We start from the raw sequence: 23366 nt of genomic DNA on the forward strand, positions 1-23366 counted from the left end.
CGCGGGCCCGCACGAGGCGGCTGGGCTGGAAGGGGCGGGGCGGGGCTGAGAGGGCGGGGCCGGGCGGGGCTGAGAGGGCGGGGCTGAGAGGGCGGGGCAGGCCTGGGCCGGGGTGACAGGGCTGGGTGGGCGAGGCGGTGCCGCTCGGCCGCGCTGGGGGATAAAGTTGGGCAGTAGGGGCCGATCGGGGCTCCCCTGTGCCCGCAGGCGAACCGCGGAGAGTCACCTCTGTCGTCCGTGTGTGGGGTGTTGAGGCGGGGAGCTGCCCCCGGGCGCCCCGGGGATGGGTTACCTGAAGGTGCTGGTGGTGCAGGATTTCAAGTCGTGGCGCGGGCAGCAGGTGATCGGCCCCTTCATGAGGTTCAACTGCATCATCGGGCCCAATGGATCAGGTAGCGTGTGCAGGGGCCGGGGGCAGCGGCCCCCGAGCCGTCAGCGCCGAGCTCGCAGTGTGCGGGCACTCGGCCCTGTGGGGCTGCTCGGTGTCCCCGCAGGCCCAGGCACACAGAGGAGCCTGGGCGGCCCCTGCACGGCCTCCTCGGCCCGGGGTGCAGGTCCTTCAGCCTGGTGCAAGGGCAGTGTCGGCTGTCTCTGTGCTTCCCAGGCCGAGCAGAAGGCTCGGTTTGCAAACGCAGCTTGTCTCGGCCGCCCCACTCATAGCTCAGCTTACAGACAGGGTTTTACTTCACTACTCCGAGTTGTAAACTGTGGCAGTGGAAACCTGCTCCTCGATTGCAGTGTGTGGGTTTTGCCACGCTTGTCCTGGAAAAGCTCTGGAATATGGGCCCTGCCTTGTAGTCCAGCCCATGGGAGCCGGGATTTGTGAGTGCGGCTCCACATTGTTATCCCAAACTGCAACTTCTTAAAAAATTATTCCCTTCTTCCAAAATCTCCATTCAACAAGTTGGATTTTATCCTGCATTTCCCCTGGGATAGGAGATGAGGGTTGTCCTAACAGAGCTGCATGGATGGGCTTTGCTTTTCATCTTAGTTTTTCCAGATTGTTCATGGTTTAGTCTGTGATTTAGGTTTTTAGATCCTGTAGTTTCTTCACTTACCTGATTGAAGTAAGACCATGAATGTAAGTTCAATATATTTAGCAGTTATAATGTTCTTTACCATCCTATCCTCACTGTTCTATATTGGGGAGTCTCAAAATTATGGATGCTTTTTCCAGGTGCTCTTCCAGTCAAATGTGAGTACATTTTATAGATGAATCCAAAGAGAAAAATTGTGACTATATAATCTCCGAATTGCATCTTTTTATTTATCTATTATCTATTTAACTCTTTTCCTCCTACTATTCCTCCTTTCCTGATATTTTTGAGAGTAAGTCAAAATAATGCCCAAGTAGCAAAGTTTAAGGCTGAAAATAATTAAGCTGTCAACAGAAGTGCTCAAGACTAAAGGGGGAAAACCAAAAGAGGATTCCATTAGGAGAATTTTTGTGGAAGGTCTGTGACCAGAGAGCTTTGATGCTATGGTGGATGGATCTGGGAAAGTGCTTGTCTTCTTCAGGAGCCTGGTGTTGTAGTGGAAAGTTGTGGCTGGAGTGCTCGTGCAGCAATGCTCCCTCATTGCATTCCAGAAAGGACACAGCCAAGGAAGGAGTGTGATGTGGCTCACTCAGATGGAGAAATGATCTCTGGATTTGTTCAGTAAAGCTGAACAAATGAAAAATCAGTTTTGTGATGATTTTTATTACAGACAGGCTTATTTTCTGCCGCTGGTGTGTTGCATCTTAGAGATGTGTTTCTTTATTTGCAGTAGTTTTTTCTCAATAAAATCACCAAATCCCAGAGTGGTTTGGGTTGGGAGGGACCTTAAAGCCCATCCAGTCCCACCCCTGCCATGGCAGGGACACCTTCCACTATCCCAGGTTGCTCCAAGCCCCGTCCAACCTGACCTTGGACACTTCCAGGGCTGGGGCAGCCACAGCTTCTCTGGGCAACCCGTGCCAGGGTCTCCCCACCCTCACAGGGAGGAATTTCTTCCTAAAAAAATTTAAAAATGCAGAATAAGAAATAGAATTAATGAAGAACTTTGAAATTCTGCATATTTTTTTAGCTGGTTGTTAATCAAATGCCTCCTTTCATTTCTGCCACGTCAGAGCAATTTTTAAACATTTCTTTTAAGGGAAATCTAACATAATGGATGCTGTCAGCTTTCTGCTGTGTGAAAGGACAGCCAATCTGAGAGTTAAAAGTGTTCGGGAGCTCATTCACGGAGCACACGTTGGGCGACCAGTCTCTTCCACAGCCAGTGTGAAGATGGTGTACTGTGAGGAAGATGGGGAAGAGAAGACATTTTCAAGAGTTATCCGTGGTAGGTGGTAGAGACTGCTGCAATTCTGTCTGTTTGATGTATAAAGAGGGATGTATAAATGATGTATAAATGGAGACAAGAAATACTCAGCTCGGAATTTCAGATGCCCAATGTCATTTCAGAGCTGGGTGGGTTAATATTTCAGTATTAATACACAATTTGGTGGTGGTATAAATAAAAAAAACATGCTGGGGCCAATTAGTTAAAAGATTCAACAAGTGATTATTGTATGTTCTTTACTCTCTATGTGTCTGTAGATACTCCCTTGGGATCTGTAGATGGAAATGGGGGCTGAAACCTTGCAGGCACGAGCACTGGAGCACGCCAGTGCCATTTGGAAGTGTGAAACTAGAGTTTTCATACAGAAAACTGGAATTATTGAGAGGAATAAAGGAATAACTGAGATCTGTTTTCTTCTTTGAGGAAATTGCTCCGTTAAATTGTTCTACTGGTTTAGTTCTTTTCCAGTGGGTTTTGTGTTGCAGCAGTAATTTTCAGTTACAGTTTTCAGTAGTAATTTTCTTTTTTCTTTCCTCCTTTAGGCAGTTGCACTGAATTTTTTTTCAATGACAAGGCTGTCAGCCGATCTGCTTACATATCCGAGCTTGAAAAAATAGGCATTCTTGTCAAGGCCAGGAATTGCCTTATTTTTCAGGTGAGCATTCAAGGTACTTTGTAAGGAAAATAAAAGCCTCTGAGGTTATTATTTCATAGATACACAGTTATCTGTTTGATAGAAAAGAGGGCACCCTTAGCTAACTACAAGCCAATATATTTTTTTCCTGACCTCAACCAAGAACTACAAGACTACAAAGTAGAAATAATGGGATTGCGTGTACAGAAGTGCACTAGGAAGAAAGAAGCTGATCTGGAAGAAATTGTGTGCTTGTATTATTCACAGGATGTAAGAAAATATGTGTCTCTATAAATGCTTGGTGTGTTCAATTCTAGAAGTGTTAGGAAAAAAAGGAATTTCATCTTAAAACACTTCTATCAGTAAAGATGCATCGAAGTGTAAAGGATATTTTGGTTCAGGCTGAGGGATTGATAATTCTGCTGGGCTGTTAGTTCCCAAGAATTTAATGACATGGGTCAGAAGTGCCTTAGCCTTGTGATGAATATGTTGCACAAAATTGTCTTCCTTGCAGTTGCTGAGAAGACTCCCGAGGAAGAACTGATTTTTTGCCTCTTACAGAAACCTTTATAATATAAATGGAGATCCATCTGTACTATATGCTCCTAAAGAAATCCATTAGGCAGCAGAAGGATCTACAGTGCTGCATTATTTACTTTTTTGGGGCCATTTTGTTTCAGGGAACAGTAGAATCGATTGCAATGAAGAAGCCCAAGGAGAGAACTCAACTTTTTGAACAAATCAGTAATTCATGGGAATTGGCCGAAGAATATGAACGAAAAAAGAAGAAAATGCAGCAAGCAGAAGAGGATGCACAGTTTAATTATAACAAGAAAAAAAGTGTTGCAGCAGAACGGAAACAAGCAAAGATAGAGAAAGAGGAGGTAACTCAGTTGTTCCTTTTTTTTGGTTGTAAAGATACCAGATTTTTATCAGATCTTTTATGGGCTTAAATACAGGTGGTTTTGGTTTTTTTTTTAAAAAAAACAACCACACATTTCTGTTGTGCTTGATCTAGGGTTTTTTTTTCAGTATGGCATACTATATAATAATTTGGTATAATTTATAAAGGTGAAGGAATACATATAATAAAATCTAAATAAATGAAAGCATAGGTTTGCTAGTATGATTAAGTATTGATTTAAATGTTTGAGTTTTATGATTGGTGCACATTGCTGGAATTACAGCTACTGGTACAGCATCTTATTTCAGTTTGGGCTTGAAATTAGACTGATAATGATGGAAAATCATTTTTATAAACCATAAATGAAATTTTAATGTTGGTAGGCAGAGCATTACCAGATGCTAATCAAGGACCTGTATGAAGAAAGGATACAGATGAAGCTTTTTCTGCTTTATCACAATGAAAAAGACATTGGCTTCCTGAAAACCAGTTTGGATGAAAAGAATATGGAGGCTTATACCAAGAAAGAGGCTCTTTCTGCAGCAGAAGATTCATTTAAAGCCAAGAAAAAAGTGCTTGGTGTACTAAACAGGGACCTACAGCATATGGAAAAAGAAATGAAGTAGGTTTTCCCATCAGATTCTGTGATAGTTGAATTAAAGCATGATCTGCACTGGGAATTGCTTGGCAGGTGTGCGTTTCCTGTTGCACACGTGGGTGAGAACCCAGTGCTAGGGGAGTCAGTTTGTAATTCACTGAAGTAATACCTAGACGTGGTTTTCACCTCCCTTGCCATGCCCAGGTTGTCAGTAATTTCATTATATATAAATACCTGTTTGCTATTACACTTTAGAAGGTTATGCTTCACTTCCTAAATGACTATTTTCAGTGGATATTAAAAAAAAATCCCCGCAGTGGAAACCCCTGGGCACAGCCACAGCCTTGCTCTTGAAACCTGTTTGCAGGTGTGGTTGGGAGGGAGGGTTCTTTTCTCTCCTCCCTCTCTCCCCTTTCCTTTGCTCCTTTTTGCTGCGTGGTTTTGTTGTTTTGTCTGTGTTTTGTGGTGGTTGGCTGGTTGGGTTGTTTGTTTTGGGTTTGCTTTTGGTTTTGTTTTTTAGGACTCTGGAAGCATCACTGATTCAGCAGAGACCCCTCTATATAAAAGCAAAGGAAAACACGTCCTACCAAATCAAGAAAGTAGAAATGTCTAAAAAATCTCTGAGGGACAAGGAGAAACAGTGTGATAAGGAAAAGCAGAACATAAAAGAGCTAGAGATAGAACTGAGTGATATTGAGAAGGCGTGGAGAGCGTTTGAGGAGAAAGCTGAAGAGGAGCTAAAGCAGAGAGCAGCACGTGTTGAGCTGGGAGAAAGTCAGGTGAACTGGGAGGCCCAAAAGCAGTGGTTACTAGAGAAGTCCAAAAATCCCCCCCCAAATCACAGGGAAACCATTATTTCACCAGTGACCTGTAATTTCTGGTGGTCTTTTTGTTCTTGAGCTCAAACAAAACCAAAATTGCAAGTTTTATATAGAGACATGGTACCCTGTGGGAGGGCAGGACAGAAAACATTCAGCAGGGTGAGAGTGTGACAAAGTAGGCAATTGCTGCTTGAGGCTGGAACAACATGAATCTTCCCACTTTCCAGGGAGTTAATTTATGACTTCTTTGGTTTTGTCTAGCTGGAGCGTTACAGAGAGCTAAAGGAGACAGCAAGAAAGAAAGTTGCTACACTAACCCAGCAGATGGAGAAACTTCGCTGGGAGGATAGAGGAGATCAAGAAAGGCTGAAACTTAATCGGAGGAAGAAAAATGAAGTCGAGGTATTTGTGTCAAACTAGAATTATGTTTGAAGGAGAAAAACGTGTCCCTGCTCCTGCCTCGGGTATGACTGTCTGTGAAGGTGTGCTCTGAGCTTTGACATAATCAAATCCACAGCAGAGGGGAGACATTGCAAGTGTTAGTTCAGTTGTATGAGAACTCTCATACCCTTATCTCATGGATATTGAAGCAGGTGCACAAAGAGGTTAACTCTCCATCCCTAGAGCTATTTAAAAGGTCACAAGAATTTCAGGAGTTAAATTAAGGCTTAATAAAATGCATAGGTAACAGTATTTTTTTTCTTTTCATTTGCTTTAATTAGTGTATTTTTTTTCAAAGGGAGTGACTGAAAATACTTGTTGGTTTTTGTTGTGGTTTTTTTGGTTTGTAGTTTTTTCTTTTTACTACAGTGTTTTGTGTCAGTTTGGAAGCTCTGAGCCTGCTTCTTTGTGTGTCCTTAGGAAAAAAATATTGATGTAGGGCCAAGAAAAGCACCTCTTTTTTTTTTAACACCTGTAATTTACTAATTCTACGTTTAAAGTTGTTTTAAGTGTTGGTGTCATGATTCTCTGTCATAAAGAGGCTTTCTCTAAGCTGTAGCTGAACATGAAAAATCCAGTAATGGCCTTGATAAAACAATTTCCCTCTATTATTCATGGTGCAATTTGGCATCTGTTATTGCAAAAGAGATGCTGTTACTTCAGTGTGAAATACCAGTCAGGAGGAAAAGATCTGCCTCAGTGCTTGTTCTGATTAATTCAGCTTTCTATCTTGCTGTAAGCTGTGGTTTTCTGGTTTGTTTTGGACACTTGTGTTTGTGATTGCATAGGAAATCATAAAGCAGACTGTGGAACAGATAGAGGAGCATAAGAAACGCATAGAGAAGTTGGAAGAATATGCCAAGATATGCAGGTATGGGTAAAAAATTAAAAAATCATTTGATTTTTTGTGTATTAGGTATTGTCAAAAATAACACAGCACGTTTCTAATTGCTTCTAATTATTTTCTTTAAAATTCTAATAGGAGTTAGAATCCTTACCAATTTTACTTAATAGCTTATTAAAGTAATATGGCTATTAAAGTAGCTGCCAAAATGAAGTAGGAGGTATGATGACTAATCCATATTTTATTTGAACCAGTTCTATAATTACTTCTAATTTCTTGCAAATTCTGTCACTATGGGTATGGGGCTGTTAGTGGACAAATTTAGCAAGGGAACAGGGCAGTTCTGTAGTCGTGCTGCTCTAGAAAGCATTAATACTTACCTTGTGTGTTAGCTCAGTTCTTCCCTCCTGGGTCTTGTCTTCTGCCTGGTTTTTACTCCTCGTGAGGTAAGGCGACTGCAGAATGACCTGAATCGATGCTACAAGTGTGTATAAATGAAATAATGCTTTTTATTTGTGCTTCTGTCCGAAGCGAATCGTTAGCAGAGAAAAAACAGCAGGAGGAGCTGCTGGCTGAGGAGATTGAGACCTCAACAGTGAGAATGGCTGAAGTGAATGAGGAGCTGAACAAAATAGTTGGGGAGCTGCAGAATGCCAGGATGGATTACCACGAGGGCAGGCGGGAGCAGATGAGAGCAGAGATCCTGGAGAGTCTCAGAAGGCTGTACCCGGATTCCGTGGTAATGGGATGGCCTTATCCCAATGCTTTATTTTAGAGCTAAGAGTTCTGCCTTAGGCTGAGGAAGCAGCTGGGCTAAATTGGACAGGCTGGATCCCAGTGGATCGTAGTTGGCCATGAATTTCCAGTAGATAAAACATGAAATACCTGAATGTGTTGTTCCTGAGACAACACCGTGAAAGACCTGTCACAGCTCATGCCAGTTGTCTCTTCATTTGTTTAACTTTGATAAGGATGAAACTGTACATCTGCAAGAAGAGACCAGTAGCTACGTGTGAACAAGCAGAAAAACTGTTCTTGCATGAATTCAAGGGTTATGGTGTTCAAAGTGGGCATCAGTAGGTTCAGTCCTTCAGAAAAAGCTCAGCTGTGCTTGTAAGGACAGAAAGGGAACAAAAGATCTTTGGGGAGCATGTACAATAAAGAGCTAATTAGTTTTACTTAATGGTGTTACTTAATGATTATTTGGACTATGCAGTACAAGAAAAACTGATTTTATTCTGTTTATGCTACTAAAATAAGCAGATACTTCTTTTTTGGGTTGAAATTAAAATAGTGCCTCTCTTGCTGCCATTTTCCAGTTCTATTTATTTAAGACTTTATAGACATTTTAAGATTTTACTGAGTGTCAGATACTTTCTTTCTCTCCAAAAAAGATGCTCAGCTAACTTTGTCACTCTCTTATGCTTCTGGAATTGTATGCTAGAGATTCTCAGTAAAACATTGAGATACATAACTGCAACCTTAGAGAAAAAATTAGATCCCCTCAGAAGGCATACTTTGCATGTTGGGTTGATGACTACTTCAATTTCTGTTTTTTCTGATGCACAGCCATTGTGAGAGAGTGCAGCTGGTAGATGTGTAACACATTTTCCTCTTACTGCTTCAGCCTCTTGTGTGCAGAAATATTATTCCATGTCTAAAGTAGCATATTAATATTTCTCAACATTTTAATCTTCAGTTTGGAAGATTGCTTGACCTGTGTCATCCTATCCATAAAAAATACCAGCTTGCTGTTACCAAGGTGTTCAGCAGATACATGACTGCTATTGTTGTTGCCTCTCAAAAAACAGCGAGGGATTGTATTCAGTTCCTGAAACAGGAACGGGCTGAACCCGAAACGTTTCTTGCTCTGGATTACCTTGATGTGAGTACATTTTTCTTTCTCCTGTCATCAGCAAACTGATACACTTGTAAATCTTGATACTGGATCATTTAAGCTTCACAAAAGTAGGTTTAAGTGTTAAGGCACAGGACTTGGGAAGTGAATTCTGTGGGGCTCTTGTTGGCCCACTGCTCCAGCCTGCTGAGGTCCCTCTGGATGAGTGTCTGGCATATCAGTCATTCCTCCCAGCTTTGTGTCATCAGCAGATTGCTGATTGTCCTCCTCCTTGTCCCTTTCTGAGCACAGGAGTGACACTGGTGTGTCCCTAATCCTCAGACACCTCTTGCAGTTGCCATTCTGTTACCTGCACATCCTGTGCCCAGACCTCTCAGATTTGGGCCTGCTTTATGGTGACAGCAGGAATTCCAGGCACTGCTTCTTTGCTTTCCAGGTCAAGCCAATCAACGAGAAGCTGAGGGAGGTAAAGGGAGCTAAACTGCTGGTGGATGTTGTGCAAACACCATTTGCTCCACTGAAAAGAGTGATTCAGTTTGTGAGCGGGAACAGCCTGGTCTGTGAGACAGTGAAGGAGGCCAAACACATCGCCTTTGATGGACCAGTGAGGCTCAAGGTGAGGAGCTGCAGTTTGCTGCACGTGTTTCCCACTGCAGTCATGGATTTGATGCCATTTAAATCATTCTTTTCTACATGTGCTGTGAAGGATTGCAGGTAAACACGGAGTGGTGCTGTGCTGTCTAATCCCACACAAACAAACCACCAGATACTTCACATGGTTATGTTTGCCTCTGTCTGGTAGTAAGTGTAAGTGGTTTCCTGGGAAAAGGGGGAGGCAAATTGGAGGATAGTTAGAGTCCAAATATGCTTCTTCATATGGTCCTTGTGATAAAAGGAGGGTGAAGGAGGGATAATCCTGCACTTAAAACTGCCTGATTTAGAAACTCAGACTTTATCTTGTGAGGGGTTTTTTGAAGAAATGCTTTCAAAAATCTTTAAAATATCTGCCAGAATATGCTGGTTGTAGATGTGGACTGTGTTAAGGACTGGAAGCTTCTCTGTTACTTCCTGCAGTTGTCTCTTCTTATTCATACCTGTGTTGCTGCAGACAGTCTTTTATGCACTTAGTGTTAACTGTTTAAAATCTTGATTAAAACAGCTTGAAGTTGAAGGTGAGCATGAAATCATGTTTACTTGGAATCAGGTCACTAAAGCACCCATGTTCTTCACTAAAATTTGCCCTTCCTGGGTACAAACAGGCTGTTTTCCTCTACTCCATTATCATGGGGCTTGGTTTGTTCTACTGAGCCAGACAGAACCTTCTAAGTGCCACACAAGTGTCTCATATTAATTTTCTAAATACAAGGAAATGATACAATTTCATTTCATTTGCTGATCAGTTGTAATAATACTAAAATGTGATTAGTGCTAAGAAACAACAGGCATTCTCTGTGGCTTCATGTATCTCATATTAGCAGGTTTGGAACATGAAAAAACATTGAAGTCCACCTCAAATGTGGTTGTTGCTTGTTTGACTGCCATATCTTGGGCACTACTTTGTTGGGTATTTTGGCTGATTTTGTTAAGATCTATTTGGGTTTACTTTTTTTTTTCCTTCTAGACAGTGTCTCTTGATGGAACTTTATTTTTAAAATCTGGAGTGATTTCTGGAGGATCCAGTGATTTAAGATTTAAAGCTAGATGTTGGGATGATAAAGAAATGAATAAAATGAAAGAAAGAAGGGATAGCTTGATTCATGAGTTAAAGGTAGGTCTCTTAATAGCACTTACTGCAAAAGTCATGGAAGTGTAGAAGTTGTCTGACTCAGTTCAGCTCTGGGAAGGGGATTTTCCAAAGAGGTGATTTTCAAAACTCATAGAAGATGCAGACAGGACACAGTAGCTGTTTATCCTCTTCCAGTTAATAATAATCCATTGTGCATCTTGTCCTTAGCTGATGGAGTGGTTCACAGATGGAGAACCAGGATAACACTCTTGGTCCAAGCTGCCTCCAGGAAAAGGAGCTGCTGTTCAAAGTACCTGGAGACTTGTAGTGAGAAAAAGATGATGTGATCTGTCAACATGAGAGTGTTTGCATGGACCAAAACCTTCCAGTGTAAAACTATGTCATACCTCTAGTGTTTGTTTCTATGAGAGGGATGGAGCAGGGATTTAGGAATCTGCAAGCAGATGCTTCCTGTGGAGAAGTAAATCTGTTACAAAATTCCTGTGGAGCATGACCAGTGCTGCCAGCCTTTACCTCGAATGAGGCCCGTGTCAGTGAGGCTGAAATCTGCACACGACTCATTTTCCAAGAGGCCACCTCATATTTACAGTGCTTTTTCTCCCACCCCAACCCTTCCCCAGACCCTGATGAAGACCAAGCGTAAGGAGGCCGACCTGAAGCAGCTGCGTGCCCAGAGCCAAGGAACCCAGACACGGCTCAAATACTCACAGAGTGAGCTGGACCTCATTAAAAAGAAACACCTTGCCAATCTCTACATGGTACCCTGCCAACTCTTAACCATTCTCAGCTTTAATAATTGTATTTTTTAAGCTGTCATTACCTGTGAAATAAATGCTGCTTCCTTACATAGTTTTTTTAATTCAGATCAAGTTTTGCATGCGGCAGTTACGACTGAGGGATTGATAAAATATAAAAAGCAAGACTAGAAAGTACTTTACGTGAGCCTTTTTCTATTTTAGGTTTTAAATTTGGATCTCTGGTAGCTTTGGTATATCATTTAGTAACATTCAGAAGTCTGTAAGTCAAAGTGCACTTTATGTGGTGCTTAGTTTGCTTTTCTCCTCATTCAAACTAATCATTGCATGCAAATTGGCAATGATAGTGAGTAAGTGGCATTTGAGAAGAAAATAAAGGTTTTAATCAGAAAAATACAGTTAATCTGGAACAGAGCTGTCTCTTTAATTTCTAGAAAGTTGACCCTCCTGTTAAGAAAAATTACCATATTTTTCCTTTCTATCCAGGAAAAATCAAAGCTGGAAAGTGAACTGCTAAATATTGAGTCTCAGCATGACATGCTGAATGAAGGAATAGCACGAAGAAAAACAAAAATAGAAGAATTTCAGACAAAAATTAATGAGGTAATGCTTTCTGTCAAAACTGTGACAGCCTATGCTGTTATGCTGCAGAAACTTCTTATGTTCCTGCTGACTTCTAGAACTTGGACAACTTTTAACTTTATAAACAACTTTGTCAACAAGACTTCTAAGTTATTCCAACAGTCATCCTCTTCCTTTCTTACCAGGCTGGCTGGGAACAGAGGTGCACTTGGATGTTAATGTGTCCCAGCTCTGCAGTTACTCGAGGTGTATCATACACATGTAACTTACTTCCTGGCCTCTGCCCCATTCTCATCAGTCAGCCTTGGGTTAATCTGGCTGGAATTCTGCCTGGAAAAAGGAGCCAAAACTGCTGTGTGTTCTCTGTCCTGCCTGTGGTGCAGGCACGAGGGAGTGCAGATGTCTGTCATCTGCAAGCACTGGCACTGTCATTGATGGTTAAGCTCTGAGAATTCCAGACCTGGGGAATTTTGCTTTTGCTTGTTCTGAAAATAAAAAATAAAAAATAAATAAAAAAAAAAAACAAACACCAAAAACAAACTAAAAAATGGAGGCTTTCCAAAGGGTAGTGTAACTTGTAACTTGAAGTGGTATTGTATCCCTGGCTGAAACAACCTGAGTACTAAAGCAGTGTAAACATTACCAGGTTCTGACCTGTAAAGTTCTCTTAAAAGTCTGTTCAACCCATTAGGTTTCCTTTCTAATAGGCTGTTGCTATTCTTCATTCAGTCCTGTCTTACACACTGTACCTAATAATTTACCTGCTTAAATTTTTCATAAAAATCTTAGGATTGGTTTTGCCTGAGGCTTTTGTTAGTATGCACTGTATAATTAGGAGGTGAAATATTCCATGGCACTGTTTTTGCTGTGACTTTGCTATAATTGGAACACAGTAATTAATATTTATGGATCCCTTGAAAGGATTAAAATGAAGAACTGAGCTGCACCAAGAGACCTGTTGTATCTGATTAGTGTCCTGTCCAGCTTTCTCTTCTTCAGCTGGCTGGGAACAACAGGCAAAACCAGGGCAGTTGGTCACAGTGATTACTTTAATTGTCTTTGGAGTGACCAGGTGCTGTCAAGAAGAACTTAGAGTTACATCTTGCAGATCATATGCCTTGTGTCTGGCATTTGGACTGAAAGAGTTATTGGAAAATTTCAAGTACAAGTTACTTCTCAGTACTTGTTTGCTGTTTCTTAAAGTACCTTAAAAACCCAGCCTGCAGCATGAAGCGATTGTCCAAATGTTTTACACCTGTGAGTGACCAAACATCTTTTTTTTTTGCTCTGTTTCTCTGTATTCCAAGGTGGAAGACACTGTTTTCCGAGAATTCTGTGAAGAGATTGGTATAGAAAATATCCGTGTGTATGAACAGGAACACGTGAGGCAGCAAGAGGAGATTGCCAAGAGAAGGTGGTGTTTGGCACTGATTAGTAAACCAGTGGCTGGGATTAAATTGGGCACACTGGGCCTTGGGAAACCCCAGCCCAGGAAATATCACAAAAGCCCAGGAGACAGTAAAAGGTTCCCCTCTTACTGCAGGGGTTAGTTAGGGATTAGTGACACTGCTATGCTTTGGGCTTATGAGACAGTTCAGATCAGTGACAGCTGGCAACAAACTTGGAAGGTAACATTTGCTATTTTGGTAGCACTGCTGTAGAAAAATAAAGCAAAGAATAGTTTTCTAAAACCCACGTGGAAAAATGGCACTATCCCAGATTGAGAACAGCATGAAGGGTCACTCATGTATCCAAAATCTGAAGGAGAACTGGATGTAGGATGCAGGCATTTGGTATAGGAACATGATCTTAAGGACAGCAGGCTCTGAGGTTTCTCACTGGCAACCTCACCTAGTATTTGTGTCCCAGGCACATGTCCCAGGACCACAGATTTGTGCCTTATGAAGGAGAATGTTGAACTAGACCCTTGAACTCCAGTGTCACTCTCCATATTGAGGTGGCCATATTAACTATTATCACTGTATCCTTGTGACTTCAGCACATCCACAGGATGTGGTGTGGTGGTCCCAAACGTCTGCAGATTTCTGTGCTCACGTGGGAGATACAAAAATGCAATCTGACTCCTCAGAGGGGAAACGTGCCTTGTCCCAGCTTACAGTGACAGTTAGGAGCCTGCTCTGTATGTGTTGATTTGAAGTCCTGTGCTTTGCCTAGGCTGGAGTTTGAGAGCCAGAAGACCCGACTGAACACTCAGCTGGAGTATAATCGGGATCATCTCCAAAAATTAACAAACTCGGTCAGCAAGTTGAGGGAGACCATAAAGAAAGATGAAGCTGGGATCGTCAGGCTTCGGGAGGTAACTCTGAAATCAGTCTCTGCCTCTGGGACTCTTCTGGGAGAACAGAATGCACTGAGTTACAATATTTAAAAAGTGTGATGCTGAGTAATTCTGCAAGGGGTTCATTCAGTGCTGACTTCGTAATTGTTTAAAAAAATGCAGATGCATTTTAACCTCGGAATAACCTGCCATGCTTGGGTACTTACTAATTATTCAAAATAAGTTTGCTCAAAATTGTGTATTGTTGTGTGTACAGTGTTATATTGTGTTCAGTTTTATGTGTTTAATTGATACGAAAAGGCAACATACAGCTACAAATAAAACCAGCAGCACGTGGCTCAGATTCAGTAGAAGATTTCACGAGTAAGACTAAACAACTCTGGTGCTTTACATCTTTAAGGTACTTCACAGCCACTAAGATAATTCTGTGAAACCAATTCAGATTTTTAATTGAGGTAATATGTGTGGATTCCTCCTTCCCAGTGTTCTTGATTCCTTGTTGTGCTCATGGTGCTTGTTAAATAAACTATGTTTGTGGTACACAGAAAAGGGAAGGAGAAAAGATCCGTAATAGTGCTCTGAATAAAAAACAAAAGTGAAGTGTATAAAACTGCTACAAAGTGGAGGAAAAAAAATCCCACAGTGCCTTTCAGATTTTGTGTTGTAACACATTTGAATGTAACAGGTTTAAACTTATAACTCTTTCTTTGTGTATAACAAGGCTCCACATCAAGAGTTTTGATGGGACGTTAAAAATGTAAATATTTTTATGCAGGATGAAGAAAAGCTTTTAATAAAAGTGAATGAAATGGTGGAGGAGCAGCAAGAACTTAAGGATAGATTAAGTACTCATAAATCTCAGGTTACAAAAAGCCAAACTGAAGTTGAAGAGTTCAGAAGGAGGATGTTAACTCTTAATAGGTAATTCCTACATGTACTGCTGGGAAAATGGTTAATGGGATAATATTTAGCAGAGATTTGGTGCTCAGATGTTTGGATTTCTCTTGATGTGTTTTCTTGTGAAAGACTTATTAGGGACATGGTGATTTGCATTTACAGTAGGTGTCAGTTTAGCAGTGTTTCTGGGCAATAGGGAGTGACTTGGGGTAAGAGTGTAGTATTTACATTTGACTGGGGGCGTGTGTAGTTCCCTGGTAGTTTCACAGTTTAAGTTGTACAGCACCTTCAATTAATTGGAATTTTTTTTCTGATTTTATTGTTATTTTCTCCAGACTTTTCATGGGTTGGATACCTTAAACTGATATTAACTTTAGGCTCACTATTTTGTCCCACTGTTTTAAATCAGCTGCTTTGGGGACAGATTAGACTTCAGTTTTGTTATGCTTGCTGATTATTGATGTGCTTAATGTCTCTTAACCAGGAGTTTAAGATACGTTTAAAACCCCTGTTGGCCCAGTGTGGTTAGATAAACTTGGGGAATTTTCTATGAACTCCTGGACTGTATGCCTAGGAATTCATGTCAGAGTGTGTCATTTAACCATGTAAGATATGACATTTCTGGTGCTGGTAACTTGATGCTATCACAGGAATTTATTGCAAAGAATCAAGCTGTGCTTCAAGGAGAGTAGTGACAGAAGAGACTTGATGGAATGTTAGAAGGATCGAATCTCCCTCCGTGTTGTGCAGAGCTGAACAGAACAGAGTTGTGGCTAGGGAAGGTGGGGTTTGAAGATGCTGCAGAGTGAACTTGTCAGTACTCTGAAACTCAGGCTCCCTCTGGAGTCCTGTGGGAGAATGGAGAGGATGGCACAAGTACAGCCCCCTTTTCCCGAGTTCAGTGGGGACTGCAGGGGAAGGAGCCCTCATGGTGCTTGGAGACTGGTTTTCGTGCTGTGTTAGTCATGCTGGTTTTCTCTGGATGTGTTTAGCAGTGATGCTTCTGCTCTTGAGTTGTTTCATTCCTTTTGTGCATGTAGGGAAGCCACAAAACTGCAGAAGGAAGCTGCAGCTCTAGAAACTGCTCTGGAAGAGAAGAGACTAAAGAGACATAATCTGCTGCTCGAGTGCAAGGTGCAGGACTTGAAAATCAAGCTCCTCTTTGGAACACTGGATGACATCAGTGAAGTAGAGGTACTTAAAAATGTTTACAGAAGATAAATATCCTGGGGGAGCAGTTCCTCAGTCATGAATTTAAAGATCCTCATTCTTTCCTTACGGGAATATTTGTCTCCCATAGTAATGTTCAAACAAATGTGTTGGTTTTGTGTTTTCAGGCCTCATTCGTTCAAGGGAAGGATTTTTGTTGCTTTTTGTAGGCAGAGATATTGTTTGCAAGTATTTTTACTTGAAACATATTCCTGTGGAATATCTAGAATCACCATGGTACAAGAAAATTGGTGTGAAGATGTGTAAGAGGACACGCAGGGGCAGTTCAGAAATATAAATAAATATGGCATATACGTGGATTGAGATCAGATTAGGTCAATCATCCATAATATAAATGCTGTATAGGAAATGATCCTTTTGGCTTGAGTAGATATTCACAGAGATCAGGGATAGGCTAAGATAGAAACATTCCTGCTATCAGAGGTTTGACTATTTAGTTGTCTACATCTTCCCTCTTTTTCCAGCATATCTTTGGTGAGGAGAAATAAACTTTCTCCACTGTTACAAAAGAAAAGAGCTGTGAGTTTGGAAGGACTTTTAAGGAGTGTGTGAATTTGGAAGGAGCCTTGTTGAACCCCTTCCTTAGAAAAGTATTTTTGCTGGAGGATGGGTATGAACAGGGCAGCAGAAAATGCAGTGAGGTGGGGTGGGTGGTTTGTGAAGGGAGAGAACAAGAACTGCTCCTGATCAGAGGATGCAGGAGCTCAGCTCTCACTATTTGGATAAGGAAGAGCTGAAACCAAGGAGGTGTGAGCAGTAGGAAAACCAACTTGGATTAATCAATGCTTTCACTAAGAAGACCAGCAGGATTTGGTGGTGGGAGAGGGACTGACAATGAGAGGTAGCACGTCTCCTTTGAGGGAAGGTGGCTGTTGGAAATTCAGGCTGCAGGGTCCAGAAGACACTCTGGTTGTGCTGTACAGAGCTGAAGCTCTTTCTGAGGCCAACTGAGCAGAAGAAATGCCTCAGCTGACACCTTCAGAGCCTTCCCTTGGAAGGGGGTTGAATTATCTGGGGAATATAAATCCTTCCAACCAGGAGATTTACAGTATGCCCATGGTTGTAACTACACTACAAAAAAATTGCTGCTGCTTTCACCTTGATTTAAACTGAGATTAGCAGATGTTTTCACCTTTGTTTAACAGGTGCATGGTTTAATTGGACTCATGAGATCTTAACTGTTCACTCCCTCTGGGCCAGGGCAGGAGCTTGTACCATGTTACCACTGTCTCTTCATTTCAAATCCTTTCAGTTAATTGGTGTAACAGTTTAAAAGTTAACTGCTGTACTTCTGAACTGGAATGTCCCTCATCTTCCAGCTGGGAACTGAAACAGAAGACACCCAGACAACGTCAGGGATCTATGAGAGGGAGGAGAGAATTCAGGTAGACTACAGGAGCCTAGCAGAAGACCTGAAGGTGATCTTTTTGTTTTGAAATTATTGCAGATGGGAGTGTTTGATTTTTCATTTTGGTAAAAAATATTTTATTTGTTGAAATTATTTGTTCTTCACCCCTGTCTTGAAATGAAACACTGCTAAGCTGAAGTGCATGTGTCTGTGTACTCTAGTTTTGCAGTCACATGTAGCACTGCTGTGTGGGATTTCTGGATGGGTCAGACTTTACCTTTAAAGCTTCTCTGAACCACAAACATGGAATTCAGAAAGAGTTAATATAACCTTGGTTTTTCCTTCCTGCTTTACCTTCTGCCTTGAAGTTCCAACACTATATGTTATGGCTCAGAACTCCAGGACCCAAGGATGGCTGCTGGGGGTTGTTACCACTTCTGTCTGTGGTATTTGCAGAGACTGAGACTTCCCATCCTTCCCTCTCTAACAACCCATTAGGTCACATTTTTCTCAGCAGGTTTTGTAATTTTTTTTTTCCCTTGAATCCTAAGAAAAGTAAGTAAATGTCAGAGGCCAGGTACAGAGCGAAGGATGGATCTGTCATCACTGGAACTTGTCTCCAAGAATTCCCTGAGAACCTGCCTTTGAAGGTTTTCTTTACAAATCAAGTAGTGAAGCACTAATCCTGCTCTTGTGTTGTATTGTGAAGTGAGGGAAGGGAGTTGCCTCTCTGTTTTAAAGGTCTTGTGGAAGAATACTGAGGACCTCCTAGATGATTGTGAGAACTAAGGCCCTTGAGTGGCATTTTTTGGTTGTTTCCAGTTAAAGCTATCATGAGTGGGGTGGTTGTCTCAGAACCCACAAGTGCTTGCCATGTGTGTTGAAGTGTCTTGGCCTATGAGCCGACTGGATCCCTCCGAGATTCCTTTTTCTTCAGGACCTGCAGTCTGAGAAGGACATCGAGGCTCGTCTGAAGCAGATGCAGCAGGAGATCAAATGCAAAGAGACCACTCTGCTGAAGACAGCTGCTCCCAACCTGAGGGCAGTGGAGAAACTCCAGATCGCCCGGGGCAAGTTCCAGGAGTCCATAGACGGTAACAGTCCTTCATGGCCATCTCTTTTGGGACTGACAGTTTTCACCCTCTTCCCTGGCTTGGTCCTGCTGGCTTTGCCTCTTTCAGATACTGAGGTATTTTTTTGTGCTCAAGTGTTATCTCAGTTATTTTTTAATGATGTGTAAACAATTGTTTAGCATACAGGTGAGTATGCAGTTGAAATACACATTGAGTGATTGGAAAGAGACTTTGTTGCCCGAATGGCATCATAAAGTATTTTCACTTGCTTTGTGAAAATGACTGCCTTTTAATCTTAAAACTTTTTACATTTTTCCTACATAATTGAAGGAACTGTGTATGTTGTCCAGAACTCAGACACGAGCATTCCTTCAAACTGATGAGTATCCCCAGAGAGCATTGCAGCCACGAGCACAGGAAGGGTTCTGGAGCTGTACCAGGTCAGTGCTGGAGCTGCTTAGGGCTGCCCAGCCTCCAGAAGGAATTAGGAGAAGAATTTTGTTCCTTGCTCCAATCGAATATGGTGTAGAGGAGATGGAATACACCACAACTTCTCAGGTTTTGGGGCCTCCATTTGAAAGGTTTCAGAGGAAGGAAACTCTTTGTATTGGTATTGCTCCCTGTATGTGTATTTTTTCTGCAGTAAGTGTTTTCCTTGGTGCTGCTTATGGTACCCAACATAGATTTGTTCTGTGTATTTGCTCAGAGGCTTCTTACAGAGGAATTCCTGTGATCTGTTTTCCTCAGCTTTTGAGAGCAGCAGGAAGGAGGCCAGAACGTGCAGGCAGGAATTTGAGGAGGTGAAAAAGAGGAGGTATGAGCTGTTCAGCAGGTGCTTTGAACACGCCTCCATAGCCATTGACAGGATCTACAAGAAGCTGTGCAGGAACAGCAGTGCTCAGGTGGGTCATGGGCTCGGGGGCTTGGCCCAAGAGGCCTCACTGGATGCTTTGTTACCAAAGTAACACTCGGGCTTTGCAAAGACAGTCTCAGTCCTGGAGAAGGAAATGGCACAAATAATAAAGATGCACGAGTTCAGGGTCAGAGAAGGGAGATGACAAGCCAAAGCATGCTGGACATTAGACAGAGAAAGGTAATCTCTTAATAAAATTGGGAACTGCTCAGAGTGAGGTAGTTTTACTCTTTGTGTTTATCAGACTTACAAATTATAAGGACACAAATGTGAAATGTAATTGAGTAATTCATTTAAAAATAACACTGGTTTGCACATCTAGTGATACCAATAATAAGCAGTTAAAACAGTCATTAATACAGACAAAACTCAAAATCATAAATCAGTGTTTTGTACAAGGTCTTGAAGCTCTGTGTATCCCATTTAAATATTTAGGAAACACAGACATAATAAGTTTGCAGCTTTTAAGAAACACATAGGAAAATTGTCCCACAATTATCTTTGTTACTGTGCCTGTATTAATGCCAAAAGTGAAGAGGGAACTCCCTAATGCTTTGGTTACATCAAGTTCCATAGACTGTGGAGTGTTTAAAGGGTTCAGGATTGGATTCTTTTCTGTTTTAAAACATCAAATTCATCAGCTTCTGTGTTTTCCCTCAACATGTTGTGTATTGGTTTGGTTTTCTTCTGCTGTGCCTGTGATCCAAGAGGAGACATTTGAAGTCAGGGTTAAGTATGGAAATTTCTCTTTTATCTGTCTCCCCCTGTGCAGAGGGGAAGAGACTTTATTCTTTTATTGTTTCTTTTATTAATGGGAAAAACAAACCACGTAGCAAAGATCTTACCCATTGTACTTTTTAGTGGTTTGGAAAAATGATAATTCCTTTAAAATAATACTTTCAATTTTTGGCCCTGGGAACCAGGATACAAAGTATGGAGAAAGACTGCTTTTATTAAAGTCTTTCTCCAGCTCAAAGCTGGGCTCTGTAAAGCTAACCTTCCACAAAAAAGGCTAATTTTGCAAGTGTATTGTCTTCCAAGCTGCTTTTTAAGTCTAAAATTCTAATAACTAAAAAAAAAGCAGTTACATAAAAGGTGATAAAATCGAGTTTGTTCAGTAGTTGAAAGTGTGCAAATAACAAATAGGTGGTGCCATTTCCAAACTGGTTTTGTTAATGAGCCTCCTGGTTCCTTAACAAAACCATATTCCCTGGGAATTTGGTAATGCTGCTCTCAGGATGGATGGATGAAGCCAACTCCCTGATTTCCACATTAGCTCAGGCAGTGTTTAAACCCAAACCATTCCCATCTTAATACTTTGATAAATGTCCCTGTTAACAATGCCATGTGTGTGTTCCCAGGCATTCCTGAGCCTTGAGAATCCCGAGGAGCCCTATCTGGAAGGCATTGGCTTCAACTGTGTGGCCCCTGGCAAGCGTTTCATGCCCATGGACTGTTTGTCAGGAGGGGAGAAAACCGTGGCAGCCCTGGCCCTGGTGTTTGCCATACACAGGTAAAAACACTGCCCTGGGATTGTCCAAGGGGGGAAAGTACTGTGGGATTCTCCAAGGATCTGCCTGACAGGAAGAGAGACAGTGTTCCATTTACAAACATGTTAAAAAACCTGCTAATGGAGTACTCAGGCGTTACTAAAGTTCTTATTCTTTACCTTATTCTTTGCCTGTCACGACTTTAATATTATATATTAAATGTAGAATTTTATGTTAATTCTGAACTGTTAATTCAGTTATTGTGTATTATTTAATATTGCATAAGTAATATCTGATTATTTCATTAAAATAAATATAAATCTAATATTGCAAAATATTATCAGAATTTTATTAGAGAGTAATTAGAATGTTTATTAACATTTTGGCTTCTAAGTGCAAAATACTGCCTTGCCTCCTGCAGCTTTAGGCCAGCACCCTTCTTTATTTTGGATGAGATAGATGCTGCCCTGGACAACTCAAACATTGATAAAGTAAGTTATCCTTTATCAGTATCTGACACCTTTTGTAGAAGGGTGGCTGCTTGGACTGCAGGGTGTTGGGATGCAGAGATTGATTGCCCTGACTGAACCTGGTTTAAATTAGATTAAGTTTAGGGCTGAAGTAATGGTTGTGTGAGATACCAGACATGGGAGAGGTTTAAAATCCTCAATCTAAGCGTGTTTGATTGGTGCCCAAGCTGTGAATGTGAGAGAAGAGGTGAGGAGGGTGAAGGTGTGAGCTAAGTCTCTTTCCATTCTTTCAATTTGAGGATTTATTAAAGCAGATCTGCAGAAATGGAACTATACTGTGAAATCAATGAATTCTGTAACTTACTAAAGGCAGTTCTTCCATTAAAAAATTATTTCCATGTCAAGTAGATAGGACTGTGCAGGCAGAACTGTGCCAGTACATTATTAAAAATGTACTGGTTTTCCTTTAGCAGCATTTAATTTATATTGAGGGACACTGCTGTCTGCAGTGAACTAATACATATTTCAGATCTTATTATGTAGCCAGTAACAAACTTTACACACCTTTTTTTTTTTTTTTGTTAAGCATTCAGGAATTTCCACTTTGCTTTGTAGTTATATTAGGTAAAACTGTTTTTCATTGGCACAGGCCTCTTTCTTTAACTTTACTCATTGGAGTGAATGATTTTGTTACGTGTTTTCAAAAAGCAGCAGATCTGAGGGCTTGTCTTGAGACCAGGGCAAGTATCTGGCTTAAGAGTTGTTTATTTCTCATTTTGCCCAGCTTATTTCACGATGGAATTCGGCAGCTCTCACAGTTCAGTTCTCTCCTCGCCATTCCCTGATCACAGCGTGGTTTCAGGCTGCCAGAACTAACTGAGGAAATGTTTGCTTTCTTTCCAAAGGTCTCGAGTTTCATCAGGGAACAGGCCCATGAGCAGTTCCAAATGATAGTGATTTCCCTGAAGGAGGAGTTCTTCTGCAAGGCAGACGCCTTGCTTGGAGTGTGTCCAGAGGTAACAATCCATTAGGGGCAGGTTTTGTTCAGTGATGCTGGGGGGTGGTGTGGAAGTGCTGGTTCCCACCTGCAGTGTTTGGTGGCTGGGTGTGCCCTGCTGTGCAGGGACAGGCTCCAGGGAATGTCCTGTGGCAGCTCAGGCTCGGTGTTGTCTCTCACACTTATGAAATGCTTATTTCAAGTAAGAGAAACATGTTCCCTGCTGTGATCTCCCCCTTCCCAGCACGATGACATCATGTTCAGCAAAGTGCTGACCCTGGATCTCACCGAGTTCCCGGAGCAGGAACAGCAGGACAGGGCAGAGAAGCCCAGACGCAGCTCTGTCCTGGGGTAGCACGTGGACAGAACCAGGGCACAGCAACAGCAACTGGGTTCACAGCTGACTGGGGCAAATGTGAGTTGGAACGTGGCTGTTGGAGGTTGATATGGGAATGTTTGTTCACTTTCCAAGGGAAGCAGTTTTGCAAAACAGTCATGGAAGGAGCTGTTCCTCCTTCGTGCAGTTTGGTTGAGGGGTGAGAGCGCCCGAGGTTGGTGCTGAGGTTGTGCACACTGCTACACAAAGTTCTCCCCCAGTGTTCGGGGGGGTTGGGCTGTAAAGATGAAGGGTGCAAGTTCATAAGCACAGCATCCCCAAGCTGGGGTACAGAACACTGTTGGAGGGAGATGGAATCACTTCATCTGGCCTGTGTTCCCCCTCTGTGTGTGCTAAGAGCTTCCCATGGTTTATGGTTGTTCATAATAATTGTAATGTTCACAGAGCAGGTTCCTTTTGTCCCCCAGACTGCCTACACACACCTGCCTTGTTGTGTGCTGGGAGCCCTGGGTTTGTGCTCCCTGCTGGGCACACAGGAACATTCCAACCACATCCAGGTGCCCACTGCTCCTGCAGGCAGATGTTCATCAAACACTTGTGTTATGGCCACACTTCGTTAATAAATTAATTTGAGGCATGAATTTATGTGAGTGCCTTCATTGAGAATCCAGTGACAGATGTGGAAAGACCTCTGGCAGTGTGAAGGGTGGATGGAGGAGCAGCCTCAGTGGTGTCCAAAGGTCTCTGACCTACAGCAGTCTGGGTGCTGCTAATACACAAGTCCTGGTTTGTTTGGGGGGTTT

The 23366-nt window shown here is 41.9% G+C and overlaps 1 protein-coding gene across 1 annotated transcript; it reads left to right on the forward strand.

The window, feature by feature from the left end:
* Nucleotides 1–143: 143 nt before the first annotated feature.
* Nucleotides 144–23204, forward strand: SMC1B (structural maintenance of chromosomes 1B). The gene is made up of 25 exons (XM_027742632.2): nucleotides 144–392; nucleotides 2137–2325; nucleotides 2868–2980; nucleotides 3640–3843; nucleotides 4247–4485; nucleotides 4982–5240; nucleotides 5544–5684; nucleotides 6512–6594; nucleotides 7099–7306; nucleotides 8267–8452; nucleotides 8862–9041; nucleotides 10047–10193; nucleotides 10793–10930; nucleotides 11414–11530; nucleotides 12817–12923; nucleotides 13685–13826; nucleotides 14584–14729; nucleotides 15746–15899; nucleotides 17255–17353; nucleotides 18221–18377; nucleotides 19104–19258; nucleotides 20631–20782; nucleotides 21181–21250; nucleotides 22135–22245; nucleotides 22471–23204. Exons 1-25 carry the CDS (start codon nucleotides 284–286, stop codon nucleotides 22579–22581), a joined length of 3717 nt encoding a protein of 1238 aa, XP_027598433.1. The 5' UTR covers nucleotides 144–283; the 3' UTR covers nucleotides 22582–23204.
* The last annotated feature ends 162 nt before the right edge of the window (nucleotides 23205–23366 follow it).

The sequence above is a fragment of the Pipra filicauda genome, unplaced genomic scaffold (assembly GCF_003945595.2).
Source record: "Pipra filicauda isolate LSUMZ 115617 unplaced genomic scaffold, ASM394559v2 scaffold493_size893225_pilon, whole genome shotgun sequence".
NCBI lineage: Eukaryota > Metazoa > Chordata > Aves > Passeriformes > Pipridae > Pipra > Pipra filicauda.